This window comes from Carassius gibelio, chromosome A13 (genome assembly GCF_023724105.1).
Source record: "Carassius gibelio isolate Cgi1373 ecotype wild population from Czech Republic chromosome A13, carGib1.2-hapl.c, whole genome shotgun sequence".
Taxonomy (NCBI): Eukaryota; Metazoa; Chordata; class Actinopteri; order Cypriniformes; family Cyprinidae; genus Carassius; species Carassius gibelio.
Window position 1 is genome coordinate 5,709,176 of NC_068383.1, and position 22,168 is coordinate 5,731,343.

Consider the following 22,168-nt stretch of genomic DNA (forward strand, 5'->3'; position numbering starts at 1 on the left):
ATTTTAAGTTGTTTCCCCCGAAAAAAAAAAAAAATGTGATTGTGCTGGCGTCTCCACACTGAAAAAATGGCAATGGGCAGATTGTTCAATTTGCACAAATGCATTTCGTATTTCCTACATGATTATTTTGTTTCTCATCTAAACATATTTTAGTCTTGTGCCATTTATTTAATGCTGACGAATGTTTAACCTGTTAGAAATAATCATGTTTAAATAATATAAATTTGTTGTGTTTTCTCTGGAAACTCCGCCCCCTGCAGATACGCAAAGGAAAAACAGTTCGCCATTTTCTCTCTTGCTTTGGATGTGCAAGTTATCGTGGAATGCTAAAGCCTGAAGGTAATTAACATTTTGAACTGAAATGCTATTGAGAATCAGTTTGTAGTCAGTTTTAACGTATTTTCATTGAGGTAAACGTTTTTATGCAAGTTACCTTAACGTTTCTGATTTCATGGAAAGGCAAAAGTTAGTGCAAATGTTTAACAGTAACAGTTACCTGTTTAACATTATGACTTTTATGAACATTTTTCAAATTGTGTACATTCCTTAAGGCATATGTATTCGTATTTTATTCTGTGTATGACAACTAGTTATCTTCAGGGAGGGATGGCACCAAATACTTTTGGGTGGTGTAACGTTAGGGGATATAACGTTACTTACAGAACGTTTAGGCCTTCTGGCTGAACTATGTATCTTTTAAACTTGATCACAAAGAAAATACTTGTTATTCTCTGTTTATTTCAAATTATCTTTTTAAAAAAGTCATTTCACTTGGCCCCTTAATTGCAACGAATGGAAAAATGCTTTTCGGGGTGGGGGAGGGGATTTTACAGAACGTAATCGACTTAAATTGGGAAATACCAAAACATCACAAAATGCATGCCACACTGAAATTTACTGTCATATTTCAAATCCACACTAAAATCTTATATGCTCTTATGTTTTATGCTGGAAAATAGTTATTTCCGGTTCGCGAACGAATCGTTCAATTTAATCGGTTCTTAGTGAACCGTTTGAACCAGTTCACCAAATCGAATTGAATCGTTTGAAACGGTTCGCGTCTCCAGTAAGCATTAATCCACCAATGATTTAAGCTGTTAAACTTTTTTAAATTAAGGTGGCTGACACTCACTCTGAGTCAAAATAAAACAGTATCCCGGAGTAATTCATTTACTCAAACAGTACACTGACTGAACTGCTGTGAAGAGAGAACTGAAGATGAATACCGAGCCGAGCCAGATAACGAACGAACACGACCACTGCTGGAGCGCTTCTCGTTCTCGAGTCAAGAACCGGTTGCTTCGGTTGTCGGATCACCAGTACACTGAACCAACTGAACTGAGAATCGTTTCTGTCAGACGCGTCTGATTTTAGGATCGATGAGCTGATGATACTGCGCATGCGTCTAATTTTACAAGAGGAGAAAATTAAATGTGTAAACTATCAAGACAAAACTTTTGCAAATGGTAATCTTCCAGGTCTATAGCGGTTAAAATAGCAAGTAATCCACAAATCACATGCGTGCTGGAAGCCTATTCAATACGAATCACGGATAGACTAAGATCTATTTAAAACATTAACTACTGTTCACTAATAAAAGCTCATAGTAAGCCTTACTGTTACAATAATAATTTATCACTTTATTTTTTTTTAAGTTAAGAAGGAAATGTGCTCAATTCTCTAAAATCATTAATTAGCCTACCTCTGAGAAAATGTTATTGCTTTAAAACTAATGCATTTTCTTCTTATATTTTACAGATATGAGATTCATCTAGTCAAGTGCAATTTGACCTGCAAATGCTCAATAGAAGTGGTGAGTATTTTTTTCAATCTACTGCAAGTATATTTGATTGCCTTTTTTCTATTTTCAGTATTCCTCTCTATTAGGGCTGGGTAAAAAATACTGATTTCTCGATTTTAATCAATTCTCATTTTTATGAACCAATATCGATTCTTAAATACCAGGAATCTATTAGTCATCCTGTTTTCAGTTGATGAATGAATGGAACATTGTAGTGCACATCCCATCCAATAACTCACAATAACCTTTGTGCTTTGTTATAATTGATATGAAACAAAGTCTCAGATTTCAAATTACGTCCGTTTCCTTACTAAATTCAAAAACATAAATACCGTTTTGGCGCTGTGGCGTGAGTACACTCAGGCTCAGCTCAAGAGAAGCACATGATCTTATCTTCCTCAATAATACCAGTTACAGCGCGAAATAAACATGAATGAGCATTAGGGCTGTCAACTAATATTCTAAATTTGAATATATATTCAAAAAGGTGAAAAATAGAAACGAAGGTGAAAATGTGAACACTATAAAAGAATTGTGTAAAACCAAAACCCAGTTAACCTTGAGATTATTAGTAGAACAAAATATATGGATATGAGAACATGTACAACTAATTAGTGCTGGGCGGTTGACCAAAAATGTATATATATAGTTTTTTTTTTTTTTTTTTTTTTTTTTTTATTATACCGGTTTTCCGGTTTATGACGGTTTAGGTGTCTAAACAAGCAGCACGTGCTGTGAGTGATTTCAGCCACTAGAGGCCGCTCTCACACTGTATAATGAAAACAGAGCCTTCTCAGCCGCTGCAGCAACAGACCCAACCCGGGAAACTTTCAGCCGCTCCAGCAGAGGACGAAACACGGAAAACTATCAGCAGGGATTTTTGCTGATAACCGACTGTTCCACCAATCAACTATCGGTGCCGATTAATCGGCAAAACTGATAAATCGGTCGAGCTCTAATCCCGATGCACTACATCCGCAATTTTCAATTTTACTTCACAAGTGATGCGTGCGTGTACGTGTGTTCACCTATTCGGGAAGTCGCAGTGACATTCCAGTTAAGGTTTCAAGGGAGTAAAGCCTGTTTATGCCATTAGGAAATTAAATTTGGTAAAATAAATGTTTTTAAAATAAATGTTCATTTAAAAGCAGTGCTCATTCATCAGTGTATTATGTTACCGTTAGAGATGCACACAAAGCTTGCATTTCCAGGTATGTCCCTCTTTGACAGATTTATTTTCAAGATGGAGGCTCAACATGGCTTACGCCATTAGAACAATTCACTCGTATGTATTTTAAATGGCAACTTACTTATACACTTACGAGAATACTTAATTAGTTGTTTGAATTGTATAAACATTGAGAACATATAATTTTGAAAGAACAAAGTGTTTTTGGTAAAAAAAAAAAAAAAAAAAAAACTTAATTAAAGCTTACACAGTGTAGCTTTAATTACACTTGTCTCGACTCCCTCTACTATTTTATGCTACCACGACAAAGCACATCAGTACATTATTATTGGTATTCTGTAATTATCCATCTGCCTGCCGTAAGGTTGCTGACCACTGCACAATTGGGTATCTTTGACCTAAACTTGTAGGACTACCATCCACAATCCTAGAACTGAGGTCTAACAGTAATTTGTAATCAGTCATCTGTCTTTCTTGGTCTTGTCTGGTTCTCATTATATACAAGTTCACATTTTTCATGATATCTACATTATTAAATGATTGAAATTGCATTAGTTTGAATATTCCCAGAGCAGTTCTGTCGAATCTCATTTTGTCTGTGCATTCTGCAGGATGATGACGAAGCCTTCATCCAAAAATCCACAGAGGAGACCACAGTGGGAATCTACATTCTCAAATTCCGTGACAGATCAGATGACATCGGGATTGCTCTGGAAGGCCAGAACATCTTGCAAGGCTTGGACAACTTTGCATTAGCTATGGCAATGCTTTTTGGTCTTATGTATGCCTTAAATCTCAACTACCCACCTGAAATGAAAAATACATTTGAGGTACTGCAGAAGATAGTCTTCTGTTTTTTAATAACTTGATACTGTTCGTTTACTTCTGTAGCACATACATAAAAATGAGTTGTACTCTTAAAAGAAATGCATGAATTTGACTTCTTATGATTTTAAAATTGAAAACAAAAATGTCAAGGTATGCTTTTGACAACTTGATATTGTTCACCTTTTCCTCTACACCTGTTTGACAGTGTATTTGTCTTAATGTTTGTTTTGTTGCAGTTATTGTATGAATGGTTATTACTGTTCACCTTTCCACGATATGTTTGTGCATTGTCTTTTACTTGAAGTGATGAATAAATGAAATGAGTAAAGTGATATGAGTACTTATGTGCTGTCATTGTTCATTGACATTTGTTCATGGAATCTAAGCTATTTTTAACTTCAGTCAGCTTATAGTATTCTAAAACGTAATCAGGTTAGTTTTATTTATTGAAACCTCAGCATATATGAATGCAAAATATAAAAATGTCATGTTAGTCATGTTACAAAAATTATGTATCTTTAACATATAAAAATAATTTCCGTTTAACAAGCAAATAAATATGTATTTTGAACATATATAAATCATGTTTATTTAACAAACAAATTATGTTTTTATAACATATAAAAATCATGTTCGTTTAACAAGCAAAAATTATGTAGCTTTAACATGTGTAAATCATGTTGCGTACACCTAACTTTATTATGTGCAACCGATGTACATATATTTTTTATGTTAATCCAACAGTTTTTTTTTTCAGTGCATGCACAGCGAGCTTTAGCTTAATTCTCCGCAAAAACTTGGATATAGCGTGCATTTATTATAGCGCATATAAACATTGTCATATGCTTAAACTGTTTTAGTAAGTATAGGCCTATCTAGATTTTATTTTAGGCAAGTTGTGATGATTTGAGAAGGGTAAATTGTTCATTTCATTGTCTGCCACTTGCCACTTGTTAGTGACTTTAAAAACAGAAACGTATATTTAATGAACGAAAAATGCTAAATTCTAAATTAACTTAATAAAGAAAAAAAGAAAAAATAATAATTTTGCCATTACATACAAAACCAAACTATTTTAATAGCTGGAAGAGTATTATAAGCAGGTTTGGGAGAATGGGGAAAAATAAAAAGGTTTGGGTCGGGTTCGGGCCGGTAATTCAGATAAGCTGTCGGACAAGGGCTAAATTTGAGGTCCGTGCAGTGCTCTACTACAGTTGAGGTCTTTCAGATGAACTGAATCATGACGTTCACTCATGGGGGATTCATATTCAAGCACAAATGAGGACCGTTTTGCGGAGGATGCCAGTTATTCGGTAAAAAAAGAAAAGAATATTAGAATCTCAAAACTGAAAAACTGAATGCCAACCCACCAAACAATATTCGAATAATCAAATATTCTGATCCAGCCAATTTGTATTTGAATAGTTTTTTTTTTTTTTTTACCCCCATCTGCCCATACTGATAATTTCACAGACATAACTCATGAGTGTAAGCAATATGTTTAAATTGTGCAAATGCTTTAAATCCCAATAGAAAAATAGCTCTTTCTGTTCAGGGTCAACAAATGATAATTAAATGACCACGTTGTCATTCTGACATCAGTTGTGTATGTTGTGTAACAGATCAGAGGAAATCTAGATCTATGAGAGTGGGGTTTGAGGGATAACGTTCTGGATGTAAAACGTTTGCTGTCGGGGTTGGTGTTTAGGAACTTCATGTCTGCTGGATGATTTTGACAGCAGGACTTTGGATCCTTGCGGAAATCCAGCAGCTTTGTACTTTGATATCAAATGTTACTGTGAAAGATGCATAGACCCTTGATAATAAAGCTCTGCCCAGCCATCTGTGGTCTTCTTAAATAACGCAGGCTGAGAATTTGAAGAGTGTTGTTGAAATAATAGAACATTACAGGCAGCACAATAAGGATGCATTTAAGTGCTGATCAAACTTGCACCGCTCGCTGTTTCTCCAGCAGCAGGACGGGCTGCAGGTTTCAGTCTGCTCTCAAGATGACAGAAGATTATTTAGTCCCTGTGTTGTTTTAAATATGTAGCTAAACAGAGTGAATGCAGTCACGAGGGCTAAGTGTAGTGTAGACCAGCTGGTTAATAGAAAAAACACCCGCTTCATGAATGAAATGTGAATGATCCATGTCTGCTAAAGAGTGCTCCACTGGCTTTGTTCGGAATGGAATACTAGAGTACTGCTTACAGTATACTTCACTGTATTCACTGATTTTGAACTACTACTGACTATTCTTTCAAACAGTATGTGAATCACTTTATACTGCTTACGAATTGATACACAACGTTTCAGACGGTAGTTTGCTACATTGTTGTCAAATGTCCTTTCTACAATTCATGCATTTCTGACAGTAACAGGATACATTAATTTCTAAGAAAAGCAGGATATTTTACCAAAAGTTATATATATATATATATATATATATATATATATATATATATATATATATATATATATATATATATTATAGATTATATATATATATATAGAGAGAGAGAGAGAGAGAGAGGGAGAGGGAGAGGGAGAGAGAGAGAGAGAGAGAACAGCATCTTCACTTATAATATCTATAATTGCTTTTTGATTTATTGAGAACCTTGAAAACTAACATGTTATCTAAGGCAGCATTTATGCTGTCAACCACTTCGTATTTTGTTGTTGTTGTTGTTGTTTTTGTTTTTTTTTCTACAGATATCTGGCACATATTGGTTGATTTTGGCATGCAAGTAAGCAAAAACACTTATGAGATCCAATTTTATATTTGGCAGTCAATTTGGATTACTTTCAAATGTGGCTCTAAATCTGATATGCATTTCATATCTGGTCATCTGATGTTCATTTAAACAGTCATCCGTCTGTCCTCTTAATTTGGGATTTTTGGCATCAAGTGATTAATATTAATATATTTATTTAGTTGAAATTAGACACAGAAATTGAATTAAACCTGAAATTTTTAAGCACAAAAACTGAAATTATATATTTTTCTGTGTAACATACTAAAACGATCTTTGTTTTTACAACATTGAAAAATCCTTTGATAAACAACATTGAAAAATGCATTTATTAAAAGTAACATACAATACCTTCAAGTTATACATTTTATCTGTTTGTGCATTCCCCAAATGCAGCCTAAATCATTTTAATCATTTGTTTTATTTATTTTTTTTGTATTTTTTTTCTCTACTAGCTCCACTACAGCATGTCTGTTTCTCAGTTGGTTTCTGTGGGTTGTAATGTGTGTCATTCCATAATAATTCCATAATGAAACAGTCACCACAGTCGTTTCACACTGCAGCTGTCCCTCCTTTTCACAGATAAAAGTGCAAGGCATCGAAAAGTGAAGGGAATACATATAGAGGAAAGTTTGTGATATATAGACAGATTCCAGCATGTCTTAAGGGTCCTGATAGCAGCCGGGGAAAGTGGTGTCTGTTGCCATGACTGTTAATGAGGCTTAGAAAGGACTCTGAGCTTGAGACTGTGTGTATTATACTTTGATTAAAGGATAGAGATAGGGAAGGAAAAATGCATGTTGAGAGCAAATGATGAATCATTTCTCATAGAGAAGAAAGGCAGAGAGATGTCCTCCATGTCTGAACGACCTGCTTCTGAGAGTGTGCTTTCACATATGCAAAAGCTGTTTGAGATGGGTGATTGTGTCTTGGTAGCTCAGAGTTTATTCTTAAAATCTCCTATTTCATCTTGTATCTGCAACATGTGAAGACATGCATATTCATTTCGGTGGCCATTTAAAGTTGCAGTATTCACACTTAATTTGAATATATATATATATATATATATATATATATATATATATATATATATATATATATATATATATATATATATATATATATACAAACCCTAACTCTAAGTCTAAAATGTGCATATGCATTTTTTTGTGTGTATCATATTTGCTTCATCAGGCTTTGATCCTGTTGCTGACATTTATATTTATATAAGTAAGATGAAATGTTTATAGCTTGTAATGTATATCAATGAGGTCTTTATAAAAGTATAGGTGACTACTTTCAGAAAAGGCATATAATTATCAGTTGTCACTCTACATCTCCCAAAAATACGTTTTAATAAGATGATGTTTACAGTAAATGCTTAGTTTTATGAAAACAGTAAAAGATAGTTTAATCATTTGACAAACACTTTTATGCATATCAAAATATGCATATATTTGATTGACCTTGCATCCGTATACAGTACATAACCATACATCTTATGTTGGTCCCATGTGAGGACCCTTGAGGATGCAGCTGTTTCACTGGCAATGGCACCACTTATTTTTTGATCAGAAAATGCAGACATATCTAGTTACTTTTGGTATTTCAGTGAAAATCGAAAGTGTCATGGTCAGTACGAAATATTTACACATGTAAAATTCTCTCAGTTCACCCGTCATTGCCAGAAAGTTAATTTTGGACCTTGCTTACACTCCTCAAACCTCCACAACAAAGCAAAGAACATGAATGACAGTGTTAGCAAGTTCTTTAACCCCTTCTTGTTGTGTATTGTCACAGTTGCTGAGCACTCTGTGGAAATGTTAAAGTGGGAACTATCATTTTCACCCATCAGGCTCCAGAGACTTGCTTGCGTTCTTTTGGGAATAGAGAATCTGACTGTGGTGTCGACGTGGTCTGATGTTGTATTTAGATGACTGTGTTGACGCACATCACCGTTTGGTTTTAAAGCCATTTCAGTGGCTTATACGGCTGCCGCAGGCACATCGTAGAGATAGTGAGTATGAAAACAGGTGACAGATCAAATGAAGACACTTGTTTTTTAAGTTTATCTCAACTTCAACCTCTGCATGTAGGCAGCAACTGTTGAGACAGCCAGCCTCACAACAGGAGACACACACACACACACACACACACACACGCACAAATGTATGCTTTAATCCCATGTGTATATTTGTACAAAGTCAAGTTATATCTGTCCTTGCGCATCAAACCCTTACAAAGCAAAGTAGATTAAAACTGTATTTCTGAGAATGACATCATAATGAGAATTGTTTTCCAGTGCTCAGACCCAGAGTCCAAATGGTGGGTTAACAGAAAATATATCAGCTAGATTATAGAGTATTTATTACAATTATATTTTATTTATTTTTTCTATACATTTATATGCAAAAACAAATGAAGGCAAAGTCAAACTTTGCCTTCATCATGTATTTTAGCTACTTTTGAGATTTACTGAGACTTCATTCTTAAAATATTTCATTATCTTTATTTATGACATTTTATTTACAAGCATTTATTTATGAGACTTTTTTTTTACATTTACATTTAACTTTTTATCTTTAACTATGACTTTGTAAACTGGTAAAATAATCATAAACCATGTCAATATTTAATATGTGAAAATGATTTTGATGGTCCCTCAATTCTGGCATTATTTTTGCTGCAATCAATTGTTTTGCTTCCATACTTTTTCTTATGAGACTTTTTTTTAACATTTACATTTAACTTTTTAACTTTAACTATGACTTTGTAAACTGGTAAAATAATCATAAACCATATCAATATTTAATATGTGAAAATGATTTTGATGGTCCCTCAATTCTGACATTATTTTTGCTACAATCAATTGTTTTGCTCCCATACTTTTTCTTCTAAAAGTCTCTGTAAATCGGAGACAACAGTCATTTAAAAATTAACCACTGTTATTAAGAAAGAGAGAGAGAGAGAGAGAGAGAGAGAGAGAGAGAGAGAGAGAGAGAGAGAGAGAGAGAGAGAGAGAGAGAGAGAGAGAGAGAGAGCTTGCTTCAAGTGTGCTTTAGCTTCCACTTTCGGCACAAACAATAAAATATGGGCCTAATAGCGAACATTTGTCTAGGTTAATTTCTAGATTAATATAGTGAAAATACATTTTTATTTTATTTATTAATTAATAAATTAATAAAACCATCTCTTTGTTTTTCTGCAGGTGGGTTGGCAGTAGGCAGTAATTGAAGATGAGGAGGCGCTGGTGGCGATCGAGCTGTCTGAGGTTGGCGATTGGCTTGCTTGTTATCATCACCCAAATTTCGGCTCAAAACACAGAGGGTGAGACTCAAAATTCTGTCCATCATTCGTTTCCTGTCACTAACACGAGAGATTTTATTTACCACTTTTGGAAAATAAACCTTGCACCTTTTTTCCAGAACCATAACTTTCGATTTCATTGCTGGAGTTGAGAAATGGGATGTTACAGCCAAGCTTTTATGCTCTGAGCGAAGTCAGGGAGATAACTGTATCTCTCTCTATCTCTGTGTGGCAGCGTCCCTGCATCTCTGCGTCTTCTCTGCACACCGTCATTACCGAAGCAGCCAGATACAGCTCTCCAAACTGAGCGTCTGATGATGTATGAATTATACCGTCATATCTGCCAAAGACAAACTGACATCCGTAATAAAAATCTGAAAACCGCTAGGCTGAGTGGAAGTAGAGGCAAATAAATTGTGGCTATTGTCAGACTGTTCAGATTAGTGGTTGAGGATAACAGATTGGTGGGTGTCTATAGTTGACATTTTCAGATATCCTTGTCTGTTCAAGCAGCGTTTATTGTTATGGATTTTTGTATGATTTGAAGAGTGCAGTGAGGATGTTATGTGCAGGACTGTGTGGTATAAATGAGTATAACGTGTGAAAATCTGCCATACTCTTTGTGCCACAGAATATCCATGATGCAATTTCTTACAACAGTCTGAAAACTGTAGTGTTGTGAGCTTCATTAATTTTAATGGGAGTTTTTTAGATTTGGCGTGTTGTCTTGTGTGTCTGGTATAGACATAGCAGAACTGAATGTTGTTTTTGGTTGTCAAGCAATGTCGCATCTTGTCTCATTAATATAGATGTGTACAGCTGTGCATGATATCTATTAATTGGCTTAAGATTATTTGTGATTCATCGTATTCAAATTTCAAACTTGGTTCAAAACCTGACAATCCTAGGTGAACTTAAATGAAAAATCTAATTCAAGATGGCAAAATGGAATAAAAAGACATCCAATCTGATGTAAAATCTAAAAACTTTAATCTATTCATGTGAGATATGTATTTGTTGTGTTTCTCAAAGGGATAGTTCCCCCAAAAACATTTGCTGAAAATGTACTCACCCTTTGAGTTTGTTTCTTCGTTATAACAGATTTGGAGAAATTTAGCATTATATCACTTGCTCAAAAATGGATTCTCTGTAGTGAATGGTTGCCGCCAAGAGTCCAAACAGCTGATGAAATGATTGAAATGAAATTGAATCCACCAAATCAGCTTATCTTTGCAAAATGGCACAGCTACTTAAATCTTAGCTTCTTAATCAGTCAATCAGGCATCATATTATGTTAAAGTGGTCATATGATGCAATTTAAATTTGTATTTTTTTTTTAGTTTTACAAGCTCTAAGTTCATAAAGAAGATCTGTAAAGTTGCAAAGACTAAAGTCTCAAATACAAAGAGATATTATTTATAAAAGTTAAGAGTCAACCATGCCTACCTAAAATGGCTCACATGTCTATGTCACGATGTGGGAAGATTTGCATAACGCCGCCCAAAATGTTCACGCAAAGAAAGAAGGTGTGACTTTTTTCTTGCTGTTTCTGCTGGCGCCATGTTGTGGAGACTAATTTGTTTGGCATTCCGAAAGAGGACAAAACTAAAAATCAGTGGTTAAGTTGTAATTACAACACTGTTCCGGAACTGTTCGACCCAAATATTCAGATGTGTGCAGGGCATTTTGCAGAGGACAAGGACTGTTTCCTGTGAGAGTAGCCTAAAATGCCTGTGTCTGTTTCTATAAAGTGGGGCAATTCCAACTTTGCAAGGACAGTCTGGTGCTTCTGACTCACAGGCTGTAAGTATGTTTTCATATGTAAAGAATTTGCCACTGATGATTCAAACATAAGTTTTGAGCAGTGTAGAATAACGCTAGAGCTTTTTGTTTGTTGTTTCTTCGTTCACAAATGCAGACATGGTTTTATGTTTACGTGGCACAATAGGCAGCGCAATTCGTAAAAAGACAGTATATGTCATTATAATCAGTAATTATGTCCCCACTGAATTAGAGTTGTTCCGATTCCGATACTAGTATCGGAAATATCTCCGATACCACAACAAATTCTGGCATCGGCATCGGCGAGTACATGAACCCATATACCGATCCGATACCATTTTCTTAAAAAAGACCTAGTTATGACCGCAAGCTTTGCCTAACCGCTGCACGGTTCTTCTTCGCTGCTCAAAATGCATTGAAAACACAGGAAGTTGTGCTGTGTTGCCACAAGCAACCCCTGTTTAGAGCAGCGAAGAAGAAATGAAAACGCGTTAGCAGCCCTTATCTATATATGACTGGATCACTCATCACATTCTAAACTGCCAAAACACAGTGAAGCCGCTACTATATTATAGATCAGTGGTTAGCAGTATGTCTTTGTAGTACCGGTAGTTACAGACTCTCGAGTATATTCAGTACCGGCAGCTGCGTTCAGTCGCTTCCGTGTAAGTCAAAGCGCAGGGCTCCAGACAGTAGCCGAATATATACTAGTGTCTGTGAATATTAAACTGCAAAATACTATTTAAATATTACTCCCGCAAAATCTACATCTCTGTGGGTGACTGGCACAGATGCGCGAGAGCTCGCTGTTTTGTAGTCTCTGCTGTGTGTCATGAGGACACGAACGCATAAACCGTCACTTCATGAGAATTTACCGTTTCATTTGAGAATACTGTCATATCATAAACACAGACACTCAAAGATCTTCATGGCAGCCCATTAAAATAAATGTTTGGTTTACATGAGTAAATTGACAATATATAAAGCTACTGTTGTAGCCTACAGTAATAATAATACGTCTCTATAATAATAATAATTATGCCTAGATGGTTGCTTGTTTTTTACTTGTTTTGTTGTAAAGAGATTATCTGATTAATAGATCTTTTTTGTTGCAGTTTTTTTATACAGTTATATTGTAAAACTTAAATACCTTTTTTAGTTTGCGGTGTTAGATTTTTGGCTGCATTTGAAGTTCTTTTTTGCATAAGAAAATAAATAATACTGTCAAATTCATGTTAGATAATAAAAATACTGTAATAAATACAGTAGTTCACCATGTATTTGTTCATGTTTTATTGAGGGATCTGTCTGAAGCACACCATAAAAAAATTCTAGCAATTTACACAGGGCTAGTAGTATATACAGCTGTATATACAGATATACACCCAGGTATCGGATCAGTACTCGGTATCGGCCGATACCCTGAGCCCAGGTATCGGAATCGGTATCGGGAAGAGAAAAAGGGTATCGGAACATCTCTACACTGAATGCAACAAATGCCTTGTTTGTAATGGGTTTTGTCTCCTCCTATAATAGTAATTATTATTAAAAAATTATACTATTACTAATTATACTGCTATTCTAACATATACAACTCAATAAGGATTGATGAGTTGCTGGGTTCATGAATATTAACCACGCTGTCTGCATTCACAATAACTGATTTGCTGAAATCAAAACATGGACGGTAATAGATGAGTAACAACCAATGAGATTGCCATTTGCGCATTAGTTCCGCCCATATTCTGCTTGTTCTTAAAAGCTGAATAATTCTAAATGAGCTTTGTTATTTTGACAAGACAATAAAACAAAGAATATTGTTTATGTGGCGTGTCGATTCAGTGTGGTATGTAAGTCTCTCGCTCTCTCTCTCTGCGTATTGGAGAAACACATCATCATCAGCAAAGTGATGCAAAGCCAGACGTCACCTTCATACTAGAGTTTACTGTGCATCAAAAACAACAGCGCTGCACATCTAATTGAGCTGAATTGAAATAGTACAGATCGCTAGATGGAGAGTGAAACTCTTGACTCTGAAATGCTCAGTCAGTGTTCAGAGAGTGAAAATGATCTATGCTAAACTTGTAATTACCCTCTAATATACACACTGGTGAGTAAAATGTAATATTTTATTAGCCATTGGCTAACTATAGACATAATTTTGTCACCCAGAGTAAGATTTAGTCACAAATGTGCGAGGATTTATTCGCAATGTAGAGGGTTGCATTAGGATTTTTTACTTTTAATAGCTGCTCCTGGCTAAAATATGAATCCTCTATTTATCATATAATAGTTATCTTGTCTGTATCAGAAGAGAAATATGCACAGATCAAGCACCATTTACAAGCGAAAACAATTCTAAACAAATATGGGTGTGGATTTTGATGTGAGAGGACAACAGGGAGGAAACATAACAAAGGATTAACGACTCATATTTTGGCCTGAAGAGATGGTTTAAAGTTAAAATGGTGATTTCTGAGAAACACTGTGAAAAACAGTCAATACCAGTGGCGGATCCTGCCAGTTCTCTTAGGGGGGGGCAAATGTTTGCTCAATTAATGAGGAAAGGTCACCCATTCAATTGATAAATTAATGGCTAGTTAAAGATGTAAAGGGAACTGACCTACTATAGTATTAATTTAAAATAAACTGACATTAGGAATCAGTCTCTTGTTCTCCATATGTCAATATGTCTGTCATATCTCCTTATGTTTCTATATGCGTGTTAACGGCAGCAAATGAAGACAGGATGTGGTTTTTCAAAAAAAAAAAAAAAGATTTCGATTTCAGTTTAGTAAGAAATAATTCACATAATTATTGTATTTTTAAAAAGTCACATAAATCACTGTTTACACAACTCACGTATATTACACTGCTCATTTAAAAGAAAGTAAAAAGTTGTGACATTTTGCCAAGTATGGTAAAACATACTCGGAATTGGTGCTCTGCATGTAACCCATCCAAGTGCACACACACACCAGTGAGAAGTGAACACACTCCCGGAGCAGTGGGCAGCTATAGATCCAGCGCATGTAGCTTTTCACTTCATAGCACATTAATTGATGGACTGAAGGCTTGTTGATTATTTGTGGATTATTGTGATGTTTTTATCAGCTGTTTGAACTCTCGTTCTGATGGCACCCATTCACTGCAGAGAATCCATTGGTTAACAAGTGATGTAATGCTACATTTCTCCAAATAAATCTTGGATGGCCTGAGTACATTTTCAGCAAATGTTATTTTTTTGGAGAGCTATTCCTTTAAGGCCCTTACACTTGATTTGTAAACAGGTTTCACCACAAGTGTCAGGCACCATTTTCACCTCCTTCAAAAATGCTGGAGTTCCAAGAAAGTGCAGTTTTTCTGAGATGCAACAATGTGGGACTTGTGCACAAAAAGTCCTGCCAATGGCTTTGATGCATCATAGAAAGGAAAAAGGATCTGTCATCTTGTTATTATTTATTTTTAAATCAGTGCAACATACCAATGTTGGCAATTACATGTTGCAGACAAGATACGCCTAACAAAGGTCAGATGGCAGTAAACAAAGGATGTGAAAGCATTAAAAAATAAAACAAATAAGGTAAATATAGATGAATAAAAGGAAATTATGAGGCATTCAAGATTTCCTTATAAGTCTGACAGTTTTTAACTTTTTTTTATTACTGCTTTGTGCTCTAAAACACAGCATTAGTCTAGCTAAATTCTGTGTCAGCCCCATTTACATTTATTCATTCATTTATTCATTTATTTAATTTTGACATGCTGTTTTTTTGTTTGTTTGTAGTTTATAATGTACAGTAGCTAGATAATTTTTCAAAAGGGCACTTTGATAGTTGAACTACTTGACGTAATGAGTAGCTTTTATTTTTGCAAGCTACGGCATCAAAGCGGACACTTCTTAGACGGTAGATGACTTCATAGAGATTGATAGTGCACTAGAGATTGTAACGGATCCACTTTCTTTGGCTCCTGTCCATGTCGGCTGTCTTTCAGCTGTTGTGTGCCTATATTTCTTTCTTTTTGTTTATTTGTACTTTGAAGAGTCTCAGAGTATGTATGTAACATTTAAAAGTAGATCGAGAAATCTGGGTCTCCATCTAAAAAGATGAGCTGGATATCAACTCCACCTATTTCATCTTGTCACTGTAATTAAACTCTGCTGGATATCTGCTGCTAGGTGAAACATTAAAGTCAGCCTGCAGGTGCACTTTGAGAGTAGAGTCAGTCTTCTCTGTCTAATTGAGAGGTAGGAGGAAATGTTTCTCAAGTCTCATGCCATCAGAATAAAACGGCGGGCTGTTATTTAAAAAAATACACGGAATGTAATTACACTGAGCTGCTCCTGGAAAGGATCTATTCAATGCTGCAAGCTGCCCGCTGTATATGGCCTACTAACACTGTATCTACACCTGATGTGTATGGTGCGTTGCAGTGTGAAGAAGTCCAGTACTTTACTACTGAAAGACTATTCTACCCAATTTATTTTCCCCAATCGTTAGAAACATCTAAACAAAATCTGTGAATTTTATTTGCTTTTTAATTAGACTCTGAAGGCAATATCAAAACCACGTAATAAAATTAAAATAGGAATAAAAAATATGAAGTTATTTGGTTAGCCTTAAGTCCATACAGAGTTTTTTTTTATGCCAGTGTAACAGTAACAGTCTCACAGTAAAATTACTGAAATATTATTACAATTTAAAATAACTGTTTTATAAATGAATTTGTTTTCAAATGTAATTTATTACTGTGATGCAAGGCTAAATTCTCAGCATCATTACTCCAGTCTTCAGTCAGTGTCACATGATCCTTCAGAAATCATTCTAATATTCTGATTTGCTGCTCAGGAAACAAACACACACACACACACACACACACACCCACACACACACACACACACAGATATATATATATATATATATATGAATGCATCCTTGCTGAAGAGGAGTATAAATAAAGTAAAAAAAAAAAAAAAACTAACACCTTAAAAAAAAGAGCATGATGGAGGGAGACAGAACGGTTTTTGAAAATGAATGACAAGTGTAAGTTTTTTTGGTGGATTTTGCTATTCATTCAAGCTCAATAGAAATAAATTCATGGTTTCTTAGTCTGTTTGATATCTTCAGTAGCTAGAGGTTTCTAATATTGTGTGCCACTACAAAACAATTGCCAGTTGAATTCAGGCAAGTCAGTTCTTTGCTCTGCCAAATAACCTAAATTCTTTCTATAGTGCTCAGATACACATAATAACTCAACAGAGACATACAAGTCATACAGATGTGTCGTTGTGGTTGTGCTGTAAAATAAGCAGAGTAATGGTTTTCTTGGGTGTTGGAGGTGAAATTAGTTTGGTCACATTCAGTCGCTCACTAACAAAACCCTGCATGTCCTCTTATCAACACGGTGACAAGAGAGCCCTTTTCGAGGTCCAATCTCCCATCATCTGTGAAGACAGTGTATCAAATCAGTTTTTCCCTCCTTCTGTTTGTCTCTCGTTGTGCCCGTCTCCTTCTCTCTTTTACACTTGGTGTTATATTGGTGTGGTTTTATTATTATAGTCGCTCTTATCTGTTTATCACCTACGTCTCCACTTTTGTCATTCTGCTGTACCTATCTGTCTTTGATGCTGTGTCTCAATGCATGCTGGGAGCTGGTGAGGCATCAAGCTTTGTGATCTCTGGCTCTTCATTTTTACTTTGCCTGTTGATCTATTTATTTTTTATTTCTCAGTAACATCCTCTCTCTCCCTTCAGAAGTGTTGTCTGTGATTGATTTTTTCTCCTAGCTGGAGAGTATGGTGTTATGCCAAAAAAAAAAAATCTTATTTCATGGTACAGTGTGAGTAATTTTATATCACAAATATGGTTATTTTTTTGTGAAAATTCAACAAACCATTTTTATTTTATGATAAATTATATTTTATGAAGTATTATCATAAAGATATACTATTTTAAGTATCAAGATACTCTTATAGTTTTTTTTTATATTTTATGTTATTTTCATAAAGTGTTAGTAATTTTGTTTTGTATTTTTGTCATAATGTCTGTATAGCTCTTTTTAATTTTATTTGTTTTTTTAGAACTTTAAGATACACTAATTGAAATTATGACACTCTGTGTAGCTAAACAATAGCTAAATTAATAAACATTTAAGATTTTTACTATTTTTTTATATTTTAATTTAATTTTAGTTTTGGCTTAAGTTAAAATAATAACCCTGTAACAAAGGTTATTATATTAAATAACCATAAAGTAATGCCTATATTTGGATTGTCCTGTGAATTAAATAATTTGCTAATTAAATAATACTTCAAAACCAACCCTTATTTTTTCTTTAAAAATTTTAACGGTACTTTATTTTTAGAATTAACGGAGGCAACAAAATTTAAATGTTATACACAACAAATAAATTAAGTTCAATTTTATAGGGTTAGTTTGTCCAAAAACCCAACCTTTTTTTCCTCATTTACTTACCCTCAATTTCTTCCAGACCTGTAGGCGTTTTATCTTATGTTGAGCGCAATATGAACTTTAAAAAAAAAATATGTCACCAAAGAATTGACAGAAGCCAGTTTGGTTGACAACATTTTTCAAAATATCTTCTTTTGTGTTTAGCAGAAGAAAAAAACATACAGGTTAAGAACAATTTGAGGGTGAGTAAATGATGACATGTTTCTCAAGAAACATAAATAGATATATTTTGTGAGGTGCTGACACTATTCACGTTTTGTTTTTACTTTTATTTCTCAGGGTCTACAATATTTCCCTAAAGTCACTTACAGGATTAATTTTGGGAAGCAATCATGACATTGCATGACATCCCCCCCCCCCCCAAGTTATTGAGAAGCAATGATCTGTTAGATGTATACTGATAATGGCAGGAATATCCTCTTGATCTGATTATCGGAAGTGTTGACTGACTGTAGAAGAGTTTGCAGTCCTTGCACATCTTGGGTGATGTTTTGCTCAACTGATGTTAGAGGAGCTGCAGGTTGTGTCGCCTTTTATGCCAATGGATGCACTTGATAACTGTTTCAGTGAAATGTTCCAATTTCCTGAGTCGGTGATAAAAGGCTTCAGCTATAAAGATTTCAGAGATGGGCTTTCAGCAGATTAGGTAGAAAGGTGTATTAGAGGACACTGGGATTCCCTGGGAAAATGACCCAAGGAAAAGGAAGTTGGACACTTTCCATGGGATGTGTGTTGTGACTATTGGACTATGGCTGCTTTTGGCCATGTAAGAAAATAAACTCCTGTGAAGTTTAACCTCAAACTAGTACAAGTTTGCTTAAATTTAACTATGTCTACTTAATATTATGAACTTTGAATATGGGCAATTAAAAATATTTACACAAACTAAAATATACATAGAATTACAGTATATATGGACTGATTATTGATTGCTGATGAAACCGCTGCTCAGTGAATTTGTTGGCTGCATCTCACAAGCTGTTGTTGAAAGTAAAAATAACTTCCTTGTTTACAACCCTGTCTCAAGCTCTTTCAACATAAAAGTCTTTTTTCTCTTGTCACCATCTAATGATGGAACAATGCAACTAAAATCATCATCCCAAACACAAGCACAACTTTTCTCAATAATAATAAATACTGTTTTGATGCACTACTATTCATATAAAATAAACAACAACAACAGCCATAATAAAAGTTGTTAGGCAATTCAGTGTTCAGCTCTTTGATATAGGTCCTACTGCATTGAATTTCCATAAAATATAACGTGATGATATTTTGCCCTCAACGAAAACTATTTGCTATTAAACAAATAATAGATTAATGAGACCAAAGACTGCCTGTTCGAATTACCCAAAACAAATTATATCTCATGTTTAACTAATATAGCGACATCAAAGTCAGAGACAGATTCCAGAAGATCTGGCTGAGGTGAGGCTACTCTCGTCGGGTTCATAAGCGCTGACCTGCCACTGACGCCCTGGAGCTCACAACTCTGAAAACATCGAAGCAAATTTTCAAATAGACATTATCTTTGGTAACACACCACATATTTGAAGTCTAAACATGTACATTCTGGCCTAAACAAAACTCTTAAAACTTAAAACACAAAAACGGTATTATTTATAAAATTATAGTGGATTAGGGCGTCCACCATGACACTCGGTGGGAGAAAATCTGCAAGTGGAGTGATACAAATGGCTCTGTTATTTCGCTTTCCTCTCAGCCAATCAAATTTTGGGACCAGAAAGCACTGTTATATGTCTTATGTACATATAATATATATATATATATATATATATATATATATATATATATATATATATATATATATATATATATATATATATATATATTTGAAAAAGAGAAAAAGATGAAATCTGTTTGTTTTTTCATTAAAATCAATAGCTGAGACAATATAATATAAAATCAATAACTGATTTAAAAATGTCAATGTTTGCTACAGACAGAGACAAGGTTCTTTAGTTTCACTGTTATTTTGTTTGAGTGAAAAGTGTTCTGTGCTTTTGTCAAGAGATCTTACTCGAACATATGTTGGTCTCGGTTTGCTGTACATTTCCTCTGTAGCGCAGCCAAATTGGATATTAAGTGCACAAGAAAAAAAAAAAGAGAAAAAAAGAGTGGAGAGAAAAGAGGCTTTTATGATTCAATACTTCTCACTTTCCTTTGCTCTTGCTCTCTGTGCTGCCTTCTCCCTCTCTCCTACTCGATGGTTTGTCTTTGTGGATTGACTTTTGAGAGCATATTCTTCAGTATGTGCTTGTCAGTCTGCTGTGTGTGTGTGTTTGTCTGCAGAATGTCCCTGAAGTGTCACAAATTTATAATGAGCATGAGGTCATCTCTCGTCATGACGTCTCATCCTGAAGTCTGATCTAGGTGTTGTTTGTTTATCAAGTCGTTGTGTTGGAAACAAGTTGATCCTCTTTCTGTGTGGCACGAGTTGAGATCACATTATACTCACGTGCCTGCCTTTAACCTCACAATTACAGGCCATGTAAATTCAGTCCTTCTTAATAATTACTTTCAAAATAAAGGTAATGCCACAATTTTCTTTGCTTTAATTCGTTTTGTTTGCTTTGTGGTGTTTTTATTTATTTATTTTTTTTTTTTTAGCAAGGCTGAACAATTGGAGATAGCAGGAGTTTTATGGACTGAAAGGGTTTTTGTTTTTTTGCCATTACTTTTAAAATAAATGTAATACCAGAAGATAACACTTTGTTTTGTTTTGTAGCTTGGCATGGCCTGTGGCACGAGTTTAAAGCGAGGCTATACAGCTGAACAGTTGGAGAAGGGAGTTTATTTTTAATTTATGAGTGTGGTGCTCCCAGTGGCAAGTGTCACCTGTACTTTATAAAAACAAATTTGAAGTATAAATACAATGAAAGGCATTTGAAATAGAAGGCTAGACATGAGGCAATCAGTGGAAGCAAAAATATATTTTTCCACTTATTGTTTACAGTTGTAATAAAATGATTAGCCGTCTGTGATTTTGAAAGAGTCTAATCAAGACTTCACGTCGTCCTTATAAACTGTTTGTTCTCTGAGTTCAAAAGCACAGTTAATTAGTTAGTCTTTGTGAAAAGTGCAGACAGATACAGAAAATTTAGTTCCTCCTTCCGCAGTGGATCCTTGTCTGTTGACTCGAGACGTTTGTGATTTTGATAGTTTAATGAATGTTAGGTTGCTTCAGGACAGACACGCTTTGATTAGAGTGCAGGATTTTCTGCTCAAAGGATGCTCCCAGAAATATTTAAATCAGCATTTGAATGAAACTTTTATTAGAGTTCACCTTTAAATCATTTCTGAGCCTCAATCAACATTTCAATTCCACATGACTTTGACGGATTTTGTGACTTTTTTTTTTTTTTTTTTTACGGTGAACTATCCCTTTAAAAGAGTTCACCTAAAAATAAAAATGTTGTCATTATTTACTCCACCTGTGTGACTTACTTGCCTCTGTTGAACACAAAAGAAGATACTTTAAAGAATGTTTATATTTGGATACTGTCAACTGTTCAAAATTTCTTCTTTTGTGCTCAGCAGCTGAAAGAAATTCATTCAGATTTAGAACAACTTGAAGATGAGTAAATGTTGACAGAATGTATAATTTTGGGTGAACTATCCCTTTAAGAATGTGGCAGAAACATTCACTCCTTTTGCCTTAGTCACAAACATACTGCATAAGTTAAAAGACAGTATTGCAAGGCCAGCTGTCACAAGTACAGTATTACCTTAATTAACAGACATGCTTGTGGTCTTCTGCAAACATAAAGATATAGATAATACATAAAGAACATAAGTCTTCATATTTTTGTGAGTTGCCATGATAGCAGTATACATGCTGCTCAGACTCTGCTCATGTCTGGATTGGACATGTCCTGAAGTCTCCTGCATCTAGCAGAAGAGCTGCTGGCTGAGTATTTAAGCACCACATGAGAGCTCTAGATATTGACACAGAGCATCAGAAAGATGCCACAGATGACCGAACCAGATGGAGATGTTTTCTGAAGGAGAGGAG

At 34.8% G+C, this 22,168-nt stretch overlaps 1 protein-coding gene across 1 annotated transcript in view; it reads left to right on the forward strand.

The window, feature by feature from the left end:
* LOC128026575 (protocadherin-15-like) overlaps positions 1–22,168 on the forward strand; it is a 174,287-nt gene that overhangs the window by 15,633 nt on the left and 136,486 nt on the right. The window contains exon 2 of the mRNA XM_052613836.1: positions 9,780–9,898. Within this exon, the coding sequence (XP_052469796.1) occupies positions 9,808–9,898 (91 nt within the window). The 5' untranslated portion in view covers positions 9,780–9,807. The remainder of the gene's footprint in view (positions 1–9,779; positions 9,899–22,168) is intronic.